The sequence below is a fragment of the Emys orbicularis genome, chromosome 3 (assembly GCF_028017835.1).
Source record: "Emys orbicularis isolate rEmyOrb1 chromosome 3, rEmyOrb1.hap1, whole genome shotgun sequence".
NCBI lineage: Eukaryota > Metazoa > Chordata > Testudines > Emydidae > Emys > Emys orbicularis.
Window position 1 is genome coordinate 168,449,250 of NC_088685.1, and position 20,394 is coordinate 168,469,643.

General features: G+C 41.3%; 1 protein-coding gene across 1 annotated transcript in view; it reads left to right on the top strand.

The window, feature by feature from the left end:
• Positions 1 to 20,394, top strand: part of USH2A (usherin) — a 578,278-nt gene that overhangs the window by 43,388 nt on the left and 514,496 nt on the right. Inside the window, exons 5-8 of the mRNA XM_065401740.1 lie at positions 712 to 1,006; positions 2,446 to 2,630; positions 6,716 to 6,937; positions 8,285 to 8,378. Coding sequence (XP_065257812.1) covers positions 712 to 1,006; positions 2,446 to 2,630; positions 6,716 to 6,937; positions 8,285 to 8,378 — 796 coding nt within the window. The remainder of the gene's footprint in view (positions 1 to 711; positions 1,007 to 2,445; positions 2,631 to 6,715; positions 6,938 to 8,284; positions 8,379 to 20,394) is intronic.

The following is a 20,394-nucleotide window of genomic DNA, read 5'->3' on the forward strand; positions in this document are numbered from 1 at the left end:
AAGGCCTGGTCCACACTAACCCCCCACTTCGAACTAAGGTACGCAAATTCAGCTACGTTAATAATGTAGCTGAATTCGAAGTACCTTAGTTCGAACTTACCGCGGGTCCAGACGCTGCAGGCAGGCTCCCCCGTCGATGCCGCATACTCCTCTCGCTGAGCTGGAGTACCGGCGTCGACGGCAAGCACTTCCGGGATCGATCCGGGATCGATTTATCGCGTCTAGACAAGACGTGATAAATCGATCCCAGAAGATCGATCGCTTACATCCGGACCAGGAAGTAAGTATAGACGTACCCAAAGACAGGCACACATAGTTAGTGGACACTTAAGATATTGAGGCCAAAATTCTCAATAAACACTTTTTTTCTGCACTCCTTATTTGAGGGTGCAAATTTGTCTGCATAATTGGATGTTTTTCAGAAAATTTAGGTACTAACACTCAAGTGGATTAATTGATACAGCTACTACAGACACGATGTCAATGCTATAATGTGTTTTAAGGAAAGTATTCAGATTAGTGATCAGAGTCAGGCATGATGTAATAAAAGAGAACGATTAATGGTGGTGTTCTAATCACATTTAGTGTGGTGGTTTATGATGGTGGTGGCTAAGGCTGGGGCTGAAATTTAATCTGCAATCATAGATGCTCATAATTTCACTCATCTTTCCCTTTACCCGTGTACCTATTTACTTTTTTATGCTGTGACAGAGACATTTTGGAGGTATTCTCTGGGGAATTTCCTCACCTGCACACCCAGTCAGAATGCCGCTGCCCAGGCAGTCACCCCCGGGTACACCCGTTGGTGCAGAGATATTGCATCCCTAATGGTGCAGATGACACAACTAATGACAGAGTGCTGAGGCTGAACCCAGAAGCCCATTCCCTGTGTTATATCAACGATAATGATATTGGAACCTCCTGGATTTCATCTCTGTTAATTAACACTGCACATCTGGACCGTGGCGTTACTATCACAATAGATTTACAAAATGGACAGTATCAGGTAATGAGAAGGCTATTTTTTTCTTGTTTGTCATTGGGGCATGAGAATGGAATGTAGTTGATGCTCCCTGATGTTTATTAAATGAAAGCTAGGAGGAGGCTTAAAGTACACCAGATTTCAATTTTAAGCAAGTTCAAACCTCTTACTTTGAGCTATCAACAGGTCACTTTGGTGGCCTGGAAGAAATTTCCTCCTGCCCATAATGTTGCAAAAAGTGAGCAGGTGCATTGTGTTTCTGGCTTTTCTCTGATACATCAGATCTTGGCTAGTGTCAGAGGCAGTGTAATGGAGTAGATGAACTAATGTTCAGCTCCAGTATGACCACTCCTATGTTCATAAACAAAACATGCATTTTTAAGTTGCTTCACTGCTGTAATTTTTAACCGTAATTTCTATTAAAACACAACGGACTGATTTCATGCCTTCAGCCACTGGAAGATAGGTGCAGTAAAAAAAAGTCTACTCAAAGGTGTGCATCAGTACAAAACCATGTGAAATCTCTGCTTCATCAGGGACTTGAAGTTGGCTAGTGAAGCCCAGAAAGTGGATGGACTGCTGTGGGAGGGGACGGAGACAGGCTGGCCTGCCCTGGGGATGAATAGACCCCCTGATGAAACTGCCTCCATGAGAACAGGCATTTCAGTTTGTGCCCCTTATATGCACAGAGGTGAATCAAGCCCAAGGTCTAATGTTTATAAAACTTATTCTCGTTAGCTTTTTTGTTTATTGTCAATTGAGTTTGCATGTTTGGGGTTGGAGAAGAGAAGAATCTGAGGATAGATTTTGGCGTAGTTTGTAAGAACTTGTTCTCTATTTAAAAGCCAATTTAAATATCTGTGAAATATTAAGACTCAATTGATTCGGAGTATACATGTGGGAGTGCTTATCACAAATGCCCATACAACAGTGTGGTGGAGGAAACTCCCTTCTGTGTCACAGATATTTGAAGTAGTTCCAGGCCAAAGGCAGGGAAAAATGATAAATTGGGTGGTCTTAAAACCAGAAAACTATCCACCACCTGTTTGGCAATACATAAGTATCCCTTTTTCTTGTGGCCAAAATGTTGGTAATATCACAGAGCATGGACTTGCCATACAATGAGGTACTAATTTCAAATAGACCTCAAAAAGTAATGAAGAATAATGGTCATGGAATGATTCCACTGCCTACCAAGGAGCAGTATAAAGAGCAGGTTTAACAAGAAAGTTTACTTTAACTCTTAAACCTGTCTGGGAGAAGGGAAGAAATATCTTAGATATTTCTCATGTCCGACATCTATTTGTTGTTTATTCAAAATGCATATATATGGTGAATGATGTGAAATACGTTTTTTATATTACTACATGTGGATACAGAAATTTATTTAATATTTGTATTCATGTTGGTCTGTAGCTCAAGCTATTTTAATTTCAGTTCTGTATTTTGTTGTTCATTTGTAGGTGTTCTATATTATCCTTCAGTTCTATAGTCCACAGCCGGAAGCAATGAGAATTCAAAGGAAAAAGAAAAATGATTTAAACTGGGAAGATTGGCAGTATTTTGCTAGAAATTGCAGTATTTTTGGAATGGATAACAATGGCTCTCTAGAAAATCCAGACTCTGTCAACTGTCTCCAACTTCCTAGGTATGAATAGATATTATCTATATCATACAGATGCTTTTAACAGGTGTCTGACACAATTCATCTCCATGTTCCCATTGAGATAGAATCTTGAAATTTGATATGCTCATTTATTATGGGCTGCCGAGTACATAAAAGATCCCAAATTTAACCTTTCCATTGGAGATCACCAAAAGGTCATCTGTCATTTTTATCAGATTTCAAACATTCAAGCACCTGACACAATTGATTTCCATGTTCTAATGGAGTGAGAATATTTAAATTTGGTAATTCATATTTTATGGGACTGTTATCACTTAGTAAAGAAATTGAGGTGCACTGATAAGAGGGATAGAGAAGGGTGCTAGTTTAACTGATTTTGAGCATCCAGTTAATCTAAAAAATATCACAGATGACTTCTGAGAGTGTCAGATCTTGTGTTGGAACTTAGATGCTTTTGTAGTGATGGACAAAAATCAGTGAGGGCAAAAGTGAGGACAAAGTCAGCTCTTTAGAGTTACAGTGGATGTGAGAAACCATTCAAGAAATAGGGTACAAATTCATTTTCTAATGCGTTTAGCCTTTAAAGGCAAGAACACATTCTGTTTGGGGATGCCCTCTCAGAAACATATTGCCAGTCCCCTGTTTCACTGACTGCCTTGTGCAAATTAAAAAGTAAACTGGTTCTGCTTATAGCCATACCTGTCATAACGCACTAGCTCTTGCCTGATTTCAGATGCTAGTCAGTGTGAGGCCTAGTTAGTACTTGGCTGGAAAACAATCTGGGAATACAGTACTAGGTGCTGTACGCTTTTTCTGTTTCACATTTGCCACCTCGCCGAGGCTTTTAAAGTGTGATCATCTTTCTCTGGGTTCTAAGCAGGGCCGGCTCCAGGCACCAGGCAACCAAGCTGGTGCTTGGGGCAGCACCTGGAGGGGGGCGGCGCGGCGCTCGGGCCGCCGGGGAGAGCGGGGCCACAGCCGGGCTCGCCGCCCTCCCCCCGGCTGCCGGGGGGAGAGCCGAGCCCCAGCCGGGGCTCGCCGCCCTCTCGCCGCCCTGCCCACGGCGCTCTGGCCGCCGGGGGGAGAGCCGAGCCCCCGCCGGGGCTCGCCGCCCTGCCCCCGCCGGGGCTCGCCGCCCTGCCCCCGGCGCTCTGGCCGCCGGGGGGGGGGGAGCCGAGCCCCCGCCGGGGCTCGCCGCCCTCCTCCCAGGGCTCCGGCCGCCCTCCCCTCCGGCGGCAGGCCGGGGGGCGCGTCCCGCCGGGAAGGAGCCGCAGCCGCAAGCGGGAGGGAGAGGCGCGGGGCTCCCCGGCAGCAGCAGGGATTCGGCCCACGCCCCCGCGCTGCCCACTGGGCCCCTGCCCGCTCCGCCTGGACCCACCACGCTGCCCCACGGGCTGCAGGGCTGGAGCAGCCCTCCCCCCCCGGCGCCCTGCCCCCGGCCGCCGGGGGGAGAGCGGAGCCCCCGCCGGGGCTCGCCACCCTCGCCCCGGGGCTCCGGCCACCCTCCCCCCGGCGGGAGAGCGGAGCCCCCGCCGGGGCTCGCCGCCCCCCCCCCCCGCCCCCCAGGCTTCGCCCCCCCCCCCCCCCCCCCCCCGCAGGGCGGCAAAAAAGCCAGAGCCGGCCCTGGTTCTAAGAGTTCAGGATTCTAGGGGAAGCAGCATGTGGTCACTTGAATTAAGTCAGTTTTTAACAATGACTATTGAACATTGTTGCTATTCAGTGGGGGAGGGGAATGGAGAAAGCCAATTCATTAAGTAAGCAAAGAAACCAGTTTTGATCATCTAAATTAGTTGTAAAATGATGCCTTGCCTAACATTAAAACTAGGGTTGGAAGGATTAGATTTTTATTGGGAATATGTCAGGTTTTTTTTTTTTTTTTTTCCCCACTGTGTACACACACAAACTGACAAGGAATAGTTCTAACTTCTAATGATGATCATAGAAATTTACAGATAGGCAAACTAAGAAGAATGCGGGTTGAGAACTTACTAGAGTAAAAATCAGTGATTTAGACTTTTTTGAATAGACTCGTTACCAATGGATTAGCAAATGAATAGCAAAAACAGTTATGACTAGTTGATTTAAGGATATTTACTATATATTATATTTATCTATATTTTGGCATATGATGTTGACAGTTTGGGTATTAATGGTTTATAAAGCTTTAACTTTTTCAATCTCCGTGTCTACGGTCAGTAAATAACTTTCTGCCCCCCCCCCCCCCCTATAATTTCCCACAACTGTGAAAATTTAAATAGATACAAAAAAAAGTAAATGCTTAAACCCATAATTTTGGACAGCTGAAAAATTTAAACTGATAAAAAATTGAGAAAATGCTTAAAATAAACTGATATTATCTAGTAAAATTACAAAAATAAAAAAATCTGCCAAGCCCAATTAAAACATAATGAGCTTATCTTCAAAAAAAAAAAAGCCAATGTATGAACTGCTTCCATAAATGTTTTATAATGTAGTACTGTTTCTCCCTTCAACTACATGGCATATATGATAAAAGTGCATAATGTTGTGTATGACTGATGTACAGTACACTTCATTTAAAAAAAAAAACCCTCCGAAAAGCCCTCTAAAGACCAATGTATATTCTGTATAGTCAAGCAGGCATTATGTGGAAGAGAAAAATTGGTTACTATGTTATGTATTCTTTTTAAGGACAGGAAAACACCCACTGATTCCTTTGGAGAAAATAACATATAGCTCTAATACTAAACTTCTCAGTGAAACTGTATAGATATATTCTATTCTAGTATTTCTTTGGATATTGATCATCCAACCCATTCTCTGGTCACTTGGTGCTATTTCTGATGACATATTAATTTGCAATGTGTACCAACTTGCAATTATTCACATTTGGAGCCTCATCCCTGATGGCCAAACAAAAAGGGGATCTGTGCTAGGGGCAGAAAAAATGGATGGGGAGCAAGAATCATAGAGACAGTTACAAGAAATGGGTGATAATGGGTTGCTTGGAGATCAGTTTGTGGCCCTCCAGCCATTTTCTGTTGAAAAACTGAGGTTCTGATGCTGTAGCATGGGCCCCTGATTTGTGTAAGGGTTCAGCGAAGTCAAGGGGACCCCCCACTGAGCCTCAAGGGTCTGCACTAGCAGAGGATTTCATTGCAGGGTAGGGGCTTAAACTGGGAACTGTTTACAAAAATTCCTAGCAAGAGCTTCTAAGTTTCAAACAGCCCAGCAGTTTTCTAGAGGAAAAAACAATGCATGGGAATTTCATTTATCAAGTGCCAAGTTCTGCTTTTGGGTGCATAGATTTTAGAGAGTCCAAATTTGGGTAGGGGAAAAAGCAGTGGTTCTTCTCCATAGGCTCTGTCTACTTGCCAAACTCTGCCAATTAAAGAAGCCAAAATGATATGCTGCTCATAGTAGGTTGTGAAGACCCTCTGATTAGGCATGCTGTGTAGGGCTTTGCTTGGCTATGTCCTCCGTTGTTGAAGCTCAAATATTCAGCTGGGCTCGTTGGCCTTGGCTCCCATTGGGCCCTCCTGGGTTTCACTAAACTCCATGCGCTTGCATTTTTCTTGATTTGGGAGAGGGAAGCAAGTTGTGTAGTACTCTACCAAGTGCCACCCACTCATGCCAAAATGAGATGTCACAGTAGTTTGTATAGGTCTTCATAGTGTGATTTGTGCCTCTGTTTTTTACATACCTTGATCAGCTGGGAAATAGTTAATAATGTGGGCACTTAAATTATCACCACTGACCATTTGAGTTAACATCTTATAGCAACAAGACCAGTTTACACATTTGAGCCATTGTTTCAGGCCCTCTGCAAACTGGGGAAGACATTGCTGTATTCGTTTTCAAGGTTTTCTTTGCACCGATAAGGGCTAGAGGCTTTATATTTAAAATGAAAATTTATATTTTGGACCACAAAGTGGCAGTTTGGGGAAAACAGACATATGGCATATGCCTGTGTATATCTTTTATTTGAGCTCTGTGTGTGGTTTCCATTTTCATCGGAATTTGTCCATTAGAAACCATAAATAAAGTTGTGCTCAATTAATGTCCTCTGTGAAAACATGAAGAATAGATAACCTGTAAAATATGTTTGTCATCTTTTTTTAAAACAGGTTTACTCCATACTCCCGTGGAAACATTACTTTCAGTATTCTTACACCTGAACCGAATCGTCGGCCTGGTTACAATGACTTCTACAATACTCCATCTCTCCAAGAGTTTGTAAAAGCCACACAAGTGAGGATTCATCTTCTTGGCCAGTATCATACAACTGAGCCTTGGGTCAACTTCAGGCACAGATACTACGGAGTTGATGAAATTACAATCAGTGGAAGGTAGAAGTTATCGGAATGTCTTTTTTTTGGTTAAAGAAACTTCTGAACAATTGAAAATTTGAGGAAGATGTGTGATCTATCATTAGCCACCTTGAAGTCAATGGTTTTACTTTGACTGTGCAAAGTATTTGGCCCATAGTATTGGATCAGGTCCCACATGCCATTAAACATATTTTCTGAACATTTATCCAAATGCATATTTAAAATAATTAATGACTTTTATTACACAAATATGTCAAAAGAGGTTTTTTCTTAGAGTTACAAACTCTTCTAAATAGGGGCTTATAACTGAAATCCTGTCTTATGCTTTGCTTTCGTAGGTCTTCTAAGTTTCATTACAGATTTCCAGACATGGCAAATTTAATGGTCTTAATAACGATCTACATTCTTTGTTTTTGCCACAGTTTTTCCTTTAAAAAGGAAGCTGTTCTGAAAGTATTGTATTATCTGTGACTGACAATTTTAATATGTATGTTAAGTATGCAATCTTGTTAAAGGACTAATTATGCCCTGTAAATAATATGCAAATTTAACAGTGAAATAGTCTCCAAAGAAGCATATGGTGCTGATTTTTGTGAACATGTATTATATGTGAATTTATATTTTGAAAGATGTGATCTCATTTTGGGAGATAACACCCTATCAGAGGTCACATTCACCTTTATATTAAATTAATTTCCTTAATTTGTAAAATTTTGACTGTTTATTTAGATGTATTGTGATTTCTATTTTGCTTAAACAGTTACTATGTCGGTGACTTTATACATGCACAGTCCTTTCTACTGCAAAGCTACGAGGCTATTTCATACCTCAAAAAAAAAAAAGACTGCAGGCTCAATTCTGCCCTCAGTTACTTGGGTGTATTACTTATTGACTTTCATAGGAGGACTTGACTTCAATGGGAGTCATTTTTTTTTAATTGAGGGCAAAATTGGGCCCTGTGTGTTTAAGTTCAATACATGAAAGATCTTTAAGATATTATGACCAAGTTATAAGATCAAAGGGTTAATATTGACAAGATAGGTGCTAGCTGTAGTAAATAATTAAGGCCTTGTATCTGCATAGTATGTAATGAAAGCACGTAATGCACACTTGATAACTTAATAGTTGGTCTAGAAACGGTCCTGTCAATTTACTCCCCTGGAAAGCTGCATTTACTTGACATTTATAAATGTTGAATGGAGAAGACATCTAATGGTTACTACACTTAAGAACAGTATTTTTTGGGACTTGGTTTATTCTTAACAAAGCAGAAAATTACCTTCATGACAGTGTAAAAATAGTGGAGAGATGTCTCTCAAATAATGCATGTTGTGTATTTTCTTTAATAGCTGTTTTTGTCTGCAGGTGTAATTGTCATGGCCATGCTGATCATTGTGACACAAGTACTAAGCCATATAGATGCCTCTGCTCCAAGGACAGCTACACACAAGGAGATAATGTAAGTCCTACCATCCTGCATGTATTATATCTAAGCGTGGACCTAAAACACAAAATTTGGAGGGGGGTTTCAATCCCTGAAAACTTGGAGCTTTTTTGGATCCCGTGTTTTGATAGGGAAAAGTTGAAAAATTTGGCTTTAGATCCAGGTATGGATTACAGAAAAATTCTATCCTCAAAGTTCAGGGGTGTTTGGGTTCAAAGGTTTGGTTTGGACTGTTGCAAGAATATCGTGAGCTGCAAAATTTGGATCCAGATCTAAATTTAGATTTTGAACATCTATCAAAGATTTATGGATACTTGGGATTCCTCTGAGGCCAATTTCTGATTTTTATCTTATAATGAAATACTTTACTGTAATTAATTGCTGGAAGATTCTATGTGGAGTCTAAAATGGAAACGTTTTGAACATGTGTTAATTTATACTTCGAAAGCATGTGTAAAGTTAAAGGAAGCTGAGACTATACTTGCCCGTGTAGGCTTAGTGCTTAGATATGCTCTCAGGACTATAATTGAAATGAATCGAAGAACAGAATCTGCCCCAATGGCTCTGATACTAACATTTAAAAAAAAAAGGAAATCTAAGCACTGGCCTTTTTAGAGGTTAGTTGAAAATGTTAATTTGCTCATATTTTTACAGTCACATATGACATTTAGACATTTTTGATGCATCTCTTTCTCTCTAACTTCAGTGGACTATTGTTCTAGTAAGAGATCAGGGTTAATATTGACACTTTTGAATATTTTCCACATTTTTTTTAAAAAATTGGAATTTAGGATAAACTTGTTATTTTTCCATTGGAACCAGAAGTAAAGCACTATATTCTTTTTTTTTTTTTTTTTAAGATCTGGATATATTCCAGAAAGAATGTCCTCAATTCTACTGTGTTCTTCTCACCATTAATAATAATGCTCAGTAAACAGCGCTTTTGTGAATGTCACTGCAGCCATTTGGCAAACTTAAGCCCTGATAATTTCCCAGTGTTCTTGGCATTGGAATACCCAGAAAGAATACCTTTTTTGAAAATAAGAGAGTGTTAGGGAAAATTGGAAGGGACATTATTCTGTATCCTCCTCCCCAATATATTTTCTGTTTTCTTCTCCAGCCATGTGCAAGCTATATGAAACTGTAAAGTTGACTTCTCTGGGGGAGCCTGGGCAGATGGAATAAGAAAAAGGTGTATCATTTGGCATTCTTACAGGATTTTTTCATATGTGATTCAGCAAAAGCAGAGCCATCTGTTATATACAAACTATAATAAATACTTTATTGAATATTCAATAGACAGTTCTGCTTTGGCTGAAGCAGATGTGTAAATTAAGTAAACTAGCATGAAAAAAGGCCTCGATTCTAAGTTCCCCTGTTCCCGTACTGGATACAGGAAGGGGGTGGAGGAAAGAGAGGTGAAGATTACTTTGTCACCTTATGCCTTCTGGACTCTGGGACTGTTGGCAGGCCTGCCTGGTCCAGGAGTTGGGAATGTAGCAGCTCAAGACTCTTGGGGGAGCCAGTGATTTCCCTTTTCTAGAAACTCCTCCTTTGCAAGTCTTCACCTTCTCCACTGAGAGTTATTGGCTCTCTGTGTTCCTGACTAAAAGTCTGCTTGGGCCTAATTTTAAAGCCCGGCCCAAACCCACCTAGATTACAGCCAATCTGAACCTGACCCAAGCATGTTGGCTTGTTTTCAGACTAGACTCAATCCGACCTGACCCCTGTAGTGGGGTCCTGTTGGTATTGGGTTGGGTTGCAAGGGTCTAGCTGCTGGCTCAGACTTTATTTTGTTTTCTCTGCAGAGTCCCTGAGGGCTAATTATTCCCTGGCCCACCAGCTGCTCCCCGGTTCTCCTGGCCCAGCATTGCTCACTGTAGAGCAAACTGTTTCCCATGAACCTGTGTCAGCACTGCTGCCACCGCCTTGTCTTTAGGTCTTGGCCTGGCGGGGCCTTCTGGCTCTCCCTGCCCAAAATCCATCTCTGGATGTCTCCTCCATATGGGGTTGGTGACGTGGCAACCACGTGCCCCACTCTTGCTGCTGGCTGCTTCATTGTGCTGCGTGTGCTGCAGAATGAGAGGCGCTGCAACTTGTTGGCAAACTCACCCTGCAGCACACCCTGCTAAGTGAGGTGGTGGTGGCTGGTAGGAGCGGGAAAAGCAGTCACTGCCGTGACAATCCCATGGGCAGAAGAAGTTGAATAGAGACTATCTGACCCAAGCCCGAGAGTGTCAGGTTGTTTTCATACTTGATTTGACCCACTTCCAACACTTGTAGTCGTGTTCTGTTGGATTTGGGTTGGGTTGAAGGAATCTGTTCCTGAGCTTTCCCTCAAGCCTGGAACGTGCAGGAGAGGTGGGCTGCTCTGGGAGCTGGGTGCAGGGAGAAACCAGTAGAGAACTGACAGTAGCTCTGTGTGCGGGGAGAGGGCTTGTGGCTGTGGGGAGGAGGCAGATAATGTGAGGCTCTTGGGCTGCTCAGTGGGGGATGTCTTACTGGCCTTGTAGAGGGAGAGGGCTAAGTAGGAGAAAGGTCCTATTTGGTTGAAGAAGTGGGAGAGTTTTCTCAGCTCACATTCCTTAGTGAGGAGCTTTATGGATGAACAGTCTCATCTTTAGCAGCATAAGGGATATAGCCCTGTATCATTTTGTGCTCAACACTGACATACACAAATAATCTGTGTATGGCTCAGTCATTTAGACATCCAACTTTCTAACATCAATTGCTCAAGCAAAATTAGAAAGCTGTCTAGAGTACCCTGCCAAACTCTTTCCTTCACCAAAAATTTTAAATGTTATTTCCCCCTCATAGCTGTGTGTGCTTAATGTTTCTCCTTTTGAGTTATAGCATATCTGTAAACTTCTTTAATAACTTAAAGTGGTGTTAATTGAAACCCACTATATCCTTTTTTATCACTGTGTTTCCGTAAAGCTAGCCTTAGGGTAGCTCATATCATAATAAGCACATTGCCAGCATACTTTGTGAATCAGGGGTAAGAACTTTATCCTCTCTCTGCCACATGATGAAATCACTCATCTATGATAAGCACTTGCATTAGCCCTTTCTTTGAGATAGGGCTGTAGGCTATCAAAATCATCTAAATTCTAATATAGTGATGTTGTAAACTCTGAAAAAATAGTGGGCTGGATGTGTGTGGGCTTGCCTGTTTTTTTCAGATTAATACAGAAACAGGTACATTGTCACACATATAGTATTACAGGGACATTGTCAGCTTGGAAATCACATTTCTTTCCAAAAATCCCAAAATACTATACTAGTAAGTAACCCCTAAAATAACTTTAATTGGAAGGTATTAGATTTTTTTAAAATTCTTTTTCATTTCATTTACACTGTGCATTTGACAGCACCCCACTGGTCTACAATTTTTGAGAAGTCGTCTGCTTCAGAGATAAAATGTGCTATTTATTATGTATTTTGATGTGCTGAATTCAAATATGACAATTAAAACAACTGATTGGCTATTGTTTCTAAGATATTTAAGTTTTACATTTTATGTCTATGTATATTGTGTAGATAGTAGAGTTTTAATCATAAATTGTAAACCTAGGTCTTTTCATGTGTTTATGGTTGCTTTACATGATAATATTTCACCTGTCCTGTTTATGTAACACTTTAAAAATCAGCAAAAGGGTTATATAAATAAAATGTATTATGAAACAAAAGGCAAAAAACTATTATGTACATAGTTTAGTCCTATTCAGTGTCTACTCGGCGCTTCTTGGCTTGTCTCTTGTATTCATTAAATGGAGCATCTCTTGTCACTGTCCAGCAATAGTCTGCAAGCATTGATGGGCTCCATTTGCCCTGATAGCGTTTCTCCATTGTTGCAATGTCCTGGTGAAATCGCTCGCCGTGCTCGTCGCTCACTGCTCCGCAGTTCGGTGGAAAAAAATCTAGATGAGAGTGCAAAAAATGTATCTTTAGTGACATGTTGCAACCAAGGCTTTTGTATGCCTTGAGGAGGTTTTCCACCAACAACCTGTAGTTGTCTGCCTTGTTGTTTCCGAGAAAATGTATTGCCACTAACTGGAAGGCCTTCCATGCCGTCTTTTCCTTGCCACGCAGTGCATGGTCAAATGCATCATCTCGAAGAAGTTCACGAATCTGAGGACCAACAAAGACACCTTCCTTTATCTTAGCTTCACTTAACCTTGGAAATTTTCCACGGAGGTACTTGAAAGCTGATTGTGTTTTGCCAATGGCCTTGACAAAGTTCTTCATCAGACCCAGCTTGATGTGTAAGGGTGGTAACAAAATCTTCCTTGATTCAACAAGTGGTGGATGCTGAACACTTTTCCTCCCAGGCTCCAATGACTGTCGGAGTGGCCAATCTTTCTTGATGTAGTGGGAATCTCTTGCACGACTATCCCATTCGCAGAGAAAACAGCAGTACTTTGTGTATCCAGTCTGCTGACCAAGCAAGAGAGCAACAACCTTCAAATCGCCACAAAGCTGCCACTGATGTTGGTCATAGTTTATGCACCTCAAAAGTTGTTTCATGTTGTCATAGGTTTCCTTCATATGGACTGCATGACCAACTGGAATTGATGGCAAAACATTGCCATTATGCAGTAAAACAGCTTTAAGACTCGTCTTCGATGAATCAATGAACAGTCTCCACTCATCTGGATCGTGAACGATGTTGAGGGCTGCCATCACACCATCGATGTTGTTGCAGGCTACAAGATCACCTTCCATGAAGAAGAATGGGACAAGATCCTTTTGACGGTCACGGAACATGGAAACCCTAACATCACCTGCCAGGAGATTTCACTGCTGTAGTCTGGAGCCCAACAGCTCTGCCTTACTCTTGGGTAGTACCAAATCCCTGACAAGGTCATTCAGTTCACCTTGTGTTATGAGGTGTGGTTCAGAGGAGGAGGATGGGAGAAAATGTGGGTCCTGTGACATTGATGGTTCAGGACCAGAAGTTTCATCCTCTTCCTCGTCTGACTCAAGTGAGAATGATTCTGGTGCATCAGGAACCGGCAGTCCTTCTCCGTGGGGTACTGGGCGTATAGCTGATAGAATGTTTGGATAATGCACAGTCCACTTTTTCTTCTTTGACACACCTTTCCCAACTGGAGGCACCATGCAGAAGTAACAATTGCTGGTATGATCTGTTGGCTCTCTCCAAATCATTGGCACTGCAAAAGGCATAGATTTCCTTTTCCTGTTCAACCACTGGCGAAGATTTGTTGCACAAGTGTTGCAGCATATGTGTGGGGCCCACCTCTTGTCCTGATCTCCAATTTTGCAGCCAAAATAAAGGTGATAGGCTTTCTTAACCATAGTGGTTATACTGCGCTTTTGTGATGCAAAAGTCACTTCACCACAAACATAGCAGAAGTTATCTGCACTGTTCACACAAGTACGAGGCATCTCTGCTCACTTTGGCTAAACAGAAATGTGTCCCTTTGCAAAATCAAACACTGACAAATAAGAGAGCACGACACTGTATGATTTCTAGAGCTGATATAGGGCAATTTGTTCAGCAGAGTGATGTAAGCTTCGTTATGATTGCATCATCCATGACTTCTAGGAATAACATGATGCAATTCCTATCATGTATGACACAATACCAGCTTCAGATTGCATCATTCATTGTTTTGCCTAAAAAGCAAGTACTGTCCAAACCCAGTCATAGATTTATTCATAGATCCAGTCAAAGATGTATTTTAGTCATTTCTGGTTTAAATTGAGATCCCTTCCCTTTATAACTCACTTATCCTCCACCATTCCCAAGTCAAGGGTCGTATATACTGACCCAATAGCATATCTTGAAAACTAGAGCCAATCAACAATTTTAAGCCTCATTTTCGTTCTCTGTGACCCAGAATTAGTAAAGTTTGACTACATTTATTTCAGAAGCATTTTGGCTGTAGAGCAGTGAATCAGTTGTACTGTGTTTTTGCTTGTAAACATACCTCCAAAATGTGAGGGATGTTACTCATTTCAGTCCCAAAGTTACCTCAGTTCTACACAAATGTGGTGTTCCCTTCAGTTTTATTGTTGAAAATTAACCTAAAAAATAAAGAATTAAGAAACTGGTCTTATAGAAAGAGCTATTTATTCTAAAGGAAGAGTCCCACTGCATTCTTGCATGAATAATTTTTGTGTTCATGATTTTTGGTCTTTGTCACATCTTGTGTCCAATGGTGGACAAGCTTCCCCGGGGCCTGGAAAGTTTGACAGTAACAGCAACAAGCAAAGATGAAACTGAATGGGCAGCAAGAAGCAGAGAGAGAAAAGGTTGGGGTGGGGTGAGAGGTTTAGCCTGAGTACATATGTTGTTTTGCTCTCAGGATCACACCACAGATCCTTCTAAATATAAACAGAGGAACGGAGAGTCTTGTAACCATTTTTTTAAAGTAATTAAAAATATTAGACTCTACTATTTAAATGGTAGTCTACCAGAAAACTGAAGTTTTTAAAGTAGTCATTTAAAAAAAAATTCAAGTTGACAGTGTCCCTTTAATTAGAACAAGCATTGTGAAATGTAAGGATTAATTATAAATATTTAATAAGATCTGGAAGTTCACCAAGCACTCTAGCAAGACCTGCAATACCTTGTGAAAACAAACCAAATGCATATTAATGGTATAACTGCCTTATCAGATAACTTTTGTCATTGTTAATGGACTGTTTCAGTGGGTGTCACATTTTTTGAATTGGCTTGAGTGCATTGTGGTTTAAATTAACCAAATTCATTCAGAGAAAAATAAGCGGGTTGTTTAATTATATTTTTTCATTCTTTAACAGCAATATCAATATCTACTAAAGATGAACCAAAATAGAATTGGTTATTTGTAACTCATTATTCCCTTCCCTGATTTTCATGGGGAATTTAGATTAACGAGATCCAAATGGCTCAAGGTTTTGAGTTTGTAAGGCAAAACACACAACTGATGTAATGCAAAACCAAAATCCACCTCTGTTTTTGACTATCTCAGGTAACCGTACACTAGTGGCTGGAACCAAGAGGGTGTTTTTCCTCTGTGTGGTTTACTTGGAACATAATGGTGGATATAATACCTGAGTATGAAAACTTTAGTAGTCCTGTATTTGATACTACCGTTGTTTGAAAATAAAAATCAGGTCATAGCCGTAGAGTTAGTGTTAAGATGGTAGATATGATACTCCTTTCATTCAGGTTTTACACCATCATAACTCTGTTGACGTCAGCAGAGGGGCTGCAGAAGCTGCTATAATCTTGAGACTGCAGCAGTGGTTGCAGAAAGCTCTGTGGCTTGTGGAAGAGGATTTGGATCCCCCTGGGCTATGCAGCTAACTCCTGCACAAAATTTACGTACTCTTTGTACGGGTGTCAGGATTAATTCCACAGGTAGATGTCTTCTCTTTGTATTAAATCCCTCCATGTGGACCTAACATAATGCAATAAAAGCTGTGTTATCCGGCACTTTATCATCCGGAAAGCTCTAGAAACCGGCATTTCTGATATCTCAATACAAATCTTCAATCTAATAACCAGGACTGATGCTGAAGCTATTCAGGACCTGAGAATTTCCGAGAGCAGTCGGACTACACTTGATTTAGCTGAGACGAGCCAAATACTGTTCTTTCTGTTTGTATCCGCCATTGTGATCGGTCGGTTTATTACTTGGTGTATTGTGTTTATCGTTAAATATCAACACCACCCTATCATTATGGCATCCAGAATACCAGCAAAAAGCAAAGGAGAGAAGAGTAACTGAGTTGTGTTGACATTAAAACAGAAAATAGTTATTTGTACACGTCTTAAAAAGGACAAGAATAGGAATGTTTTGATGCAAGAGTACAGTGTTGGCTCATCCACGATATATGACATCAAGGATCAAAAAGGAAAATTGCTCACATTTTTTGGTAGTTGTGAGTAAAATAAAGCTGTTGAACAACGACGTATTAGAGCAGCTAGACAGTGTTTTATATGAAAGGTTTTCATTGAAATGATTGGAGGGTGCCCCTATCTCAGGCTCATTGAAAAGGCAAAAGATTTTTATAAGCAAATGCAATTGACTGAGCCATGTGCATTTTCTGATGGATGGATTTTGTGTTTTAAACTTCGCCATGGCATTAGAAAACTAGATGTATCCGGTAACTGAGGGGTAGCCATGTTAGTCTGAATCTGTAAAAAGCAACAGAGGGTCCTGTGCCACCTTTAAGACTAACAGAAGTATTGGAGCATAAGCTTTCGTGGGTGAATGCACACTTCATCAGACGCAAGAGACGTTTGCGTCTGATGAAGTGGGCATTCACCCACGAAAGCTTATGCTCCAATACTTCTGTTAGTCTTAAAGGTGCCACAGGAACCTCTGTTGCTTTTTATAGATGTATCCGGTGAACAAACATCGGCTGACCATGAAGCTGCAGAAAAATATTGTGAATTTTTTAGAAATTTAATTGCTGAACATGATCTGTCCCTTGAACAAATTTATAATGCTGATGAAACTGGCCTATTTTGCCGATGCTGGCCAAATTCTGCCCTAGTAGGTGCAAGTGAATCTAGTGCTTCTGGTTTTAAGCAGAATAAAGCCAGACTAATGGTTCTTGTGTGCTAATGCTGAAGGCTCGCATAAAATAAAACTTCTGGTGATTGGAAAATATAATCGTCCTAGAGCTTTCAAAGGTGTTGCATGTTTACCTGTTTACAAAGTGCAAGGTAATTCATGGATGGACAAATTTTTTATGATTGGTTTCATCATGTTTTTGTACCTGCAATGAAAGAACATTTTAGAAAAATAGGCTTGCCTGAAGATAGCAAAGCTATTCTATTGCTAGACAATCGTAGAGCTCACCCTCATGAAACAGAGTTAGTGTCTGGTAATATTTTTACTATCTTCCTGCCTGCCAATGTTACTTCATTGATTCAACCTATAGACCAGGGCATCATCCAGAACAGGGGTGGGCAAACTTTTTGGCCCGAGGGCCACATTGGGATTACAAAACTATGTAGAGGGTCAGGTAGGGAAGGCTGTCTCTCCCCAAACAGTCTGGCCCCCACCCCCTATCCAACCCCTCCCACTTCCCGCCCCCTGACTGCCCCCCTCAGAACCTCCGACCCATCCAATACCCCCTGCTCCTTGTCCCCTAACCACCCCCCACCCCAAACAGCCCTGGGACCCCACCCCCATCCAACCTGAGTGCTCTGACCCCTATTCACACCCCCTCCCCTTGACAGGCCCCCCCCAGGACCCCACGCCTATCCAACCCCCCCTGTTTCCTGTCCCCTGACCCCTATCCACACACCCACCCCCTGACAGGCCCCCCCCGGGACTCCCACGCTTATCCAACCCCCCACCCCCCAGAACCTCTGCCCCATCCAATCGCCCCCTGTCTTCTGACTGCCCCCCCCGGGGTCCCCCGCCCCTTATCCAACCCCTCAGCCCCCTTACCATGCCGCGCAACCCTGCCCCCCAGAGCGCTGCCCGTGCGACGGTGTGGCTGCGAGGGAGGGGAGGCAGCAGGGGAGGGGCCGGGGGCTAGCCTCCCCAGCTGGGAACTCACAGGTGGGGCAGGACAGTCCCGCGGGCTGGGTGTGGCCCACGGGCTGTAATTTGCCCACCTCTGATCCAGAACATGAAAGGTTATTACAGAAGAGATTTCCTGAGAAAGTTGATCAATCATGAAGGCACTATACAGGACTTTCAATCTCGTTATAACATGAAAGATGTAATTTTTAATGTTGGTTGTGCCTGGAATTCTGTTAAAAGTGAAATATTAAGGAGAGTTTGGACAAAATTGTGGCCTACTGTTACGTTTGCAAACGTGTCTTCTGATGAAGATGAATTTGAAGGCTTTAAAATAAGAGTTAGAAAAAATACATTAGCACAAATTCTTGAAATAGTGGATACTCCTTCACACCCAATCAACAAACTTCCTGAAAGTGAGATAGAAGAGTGGGCTGAAGCGGACAAGGAGGTTGAAGTGACACATACTGTTACTGATACAGACATAATAGAGTATGTTTTGAATCCTGAAAAGTCAAAGGACACTGATAAAGACAGTGAAGAAGAAGATTTTAGTGAAGAGGACAAAATAACTTGGGGAAAGGCTGCTTCAGCTTTTGATACAATAGTTAAATTTGCAGAAAGGCAGCCATGTTATACTGCACAGGAGGTTATGCAATTGCACATTCTGCACTCTACTTTTATGCAAAAGAGGCAGAAGACAAGTAAGCAAGCTGATATCAGAGATTTATTCAAAAAAGCAGCTTCCAGGATGTGTCATAGGGTCATTACAGATTCAGCCCAATCTCCTACACCTTCTACATCTACAATGATAATTGATGTTGATAATGATGACCCTGAGGCACTGCAAGATTCTGACGTGCCTTCTGAATCATCAAAGAAAGATTAAATTATGTTCAGTATAGTTTTAGTGTTAAGTGTATTCTTAGTGATCTGGGTATATGCCAGGCGCTGGCCATAGTGATGTGTAGTGTTATAAGATAACCTGTTGTATAGAAAACTTTACCTGTATGCACCTAAATGCTTCAAGAAACCAACCACTCTGCAGTGCAGTACTACTACTGGATTGGTGAATACCTGTTATTCATTTAATTGTATTCTAATTCTTTGGAAATTGGTATTCCATTGGTAAGTATAACTTTAGTTAACTGGAATTTTTGACTAACTGGCAACTCCCATTCCCCCAACATGCCAGATAACAAAGCTTTCACTGTATTTCTGGGTAAATTTTCACTCTTTTGCAGGCACAAATTACATCTGTATTTTTGAACCCACAAAAAGAGGTGTTCAAATCTTGTTACACCTCTATCTAATTATTGTGCTTTGGATATAAATCAAGTAGCTGTAGGATGAACTATTCATGTGTACCCATAATTTGTTTTACAGGCATAAGTTTTGTGAGAACAAATAGCACTGCAAACAAGGTGACTGAGGCTTGAGCTTGCAACACAAAATAGTAGTAGTAAATCAAGGACTGCAAGTAAGGGAATATATGAAAATTGAATGATCTTTGTTGAGTACCTTGGAACAGAAATCTGAGATCCTTTGGCAAACTCCTAACATATGGCATAGTGTGCCAATTTGCCACATTGGTACAGCTAAAGTTCCCATCTTGAGCATATCTGGCATATACATCTGGATGGATGTTGCACTCTAAAGCAACAAAAGACATTAAAAATCAAATAATTTATTACAGATGGAAATTGCCATTAAATAAATCACTTGCATCTAGTCCTTATCTGAAATAGATCGGTCTAAGTTGAGTATCCAGACACAATTATTTTTTTTCCTTTTTAGAGAGTTTTGTTTGGGTTGAAGACCCATTTTGATGTGAAATTCAGAGTAGGAAATGCTTCCTTATGAGTGATTTGCACATGTAGACCCAGCAGATTCTGTAGAGGAAACAAATATTTACATCTGAGAAAGAAAAACAAAAAAAAACTTTCCTGGAAGAATTTTAAAATTCTTCTGAGCCACTGGAAGGATCATCAATTACCATATGAAAAGTAATAATTTACTTCATAGAACACCTATTTTCAAATTGCTGTATGAACTGGTGTTAACTAATCTTTACAACACCTCTATGATGTAGGTCAGGAAGTACCCTCAATTTAAAATAGAAACTGAGGCGCAGAGAATGAGGTCCTGATCTTTCAAACATTTACATATGTGGGTAGCTTCACAAACATGAGTAAGCTTATGTCCAAAGAAATTTTTGGACCAGCAGAACATCATATGAAAAACTGGAACTGTCCATGAAAAAACGTGGCCCTTGATCACTTTAGCTTTACCATGCCATGCACAGAGACTCCCTTGAATTGGTCACAATTGAGCATTAGATAGATGTTTTTGCCCTTCTGTTTCTGAGAGATGTGCATGCCTTGGATTCTGAGATACTGTGCATGCCCTGGAGGTGTTTGAGTGGAACTTGAGAATCAGTTATTGGTTACAACATAGAGGACCGAGGCTTTCAAAGTTTTCAACTTAATCAATGCAATCAAATACATCTTCTGTCTTCAGTGCCCATTAAATTAAAA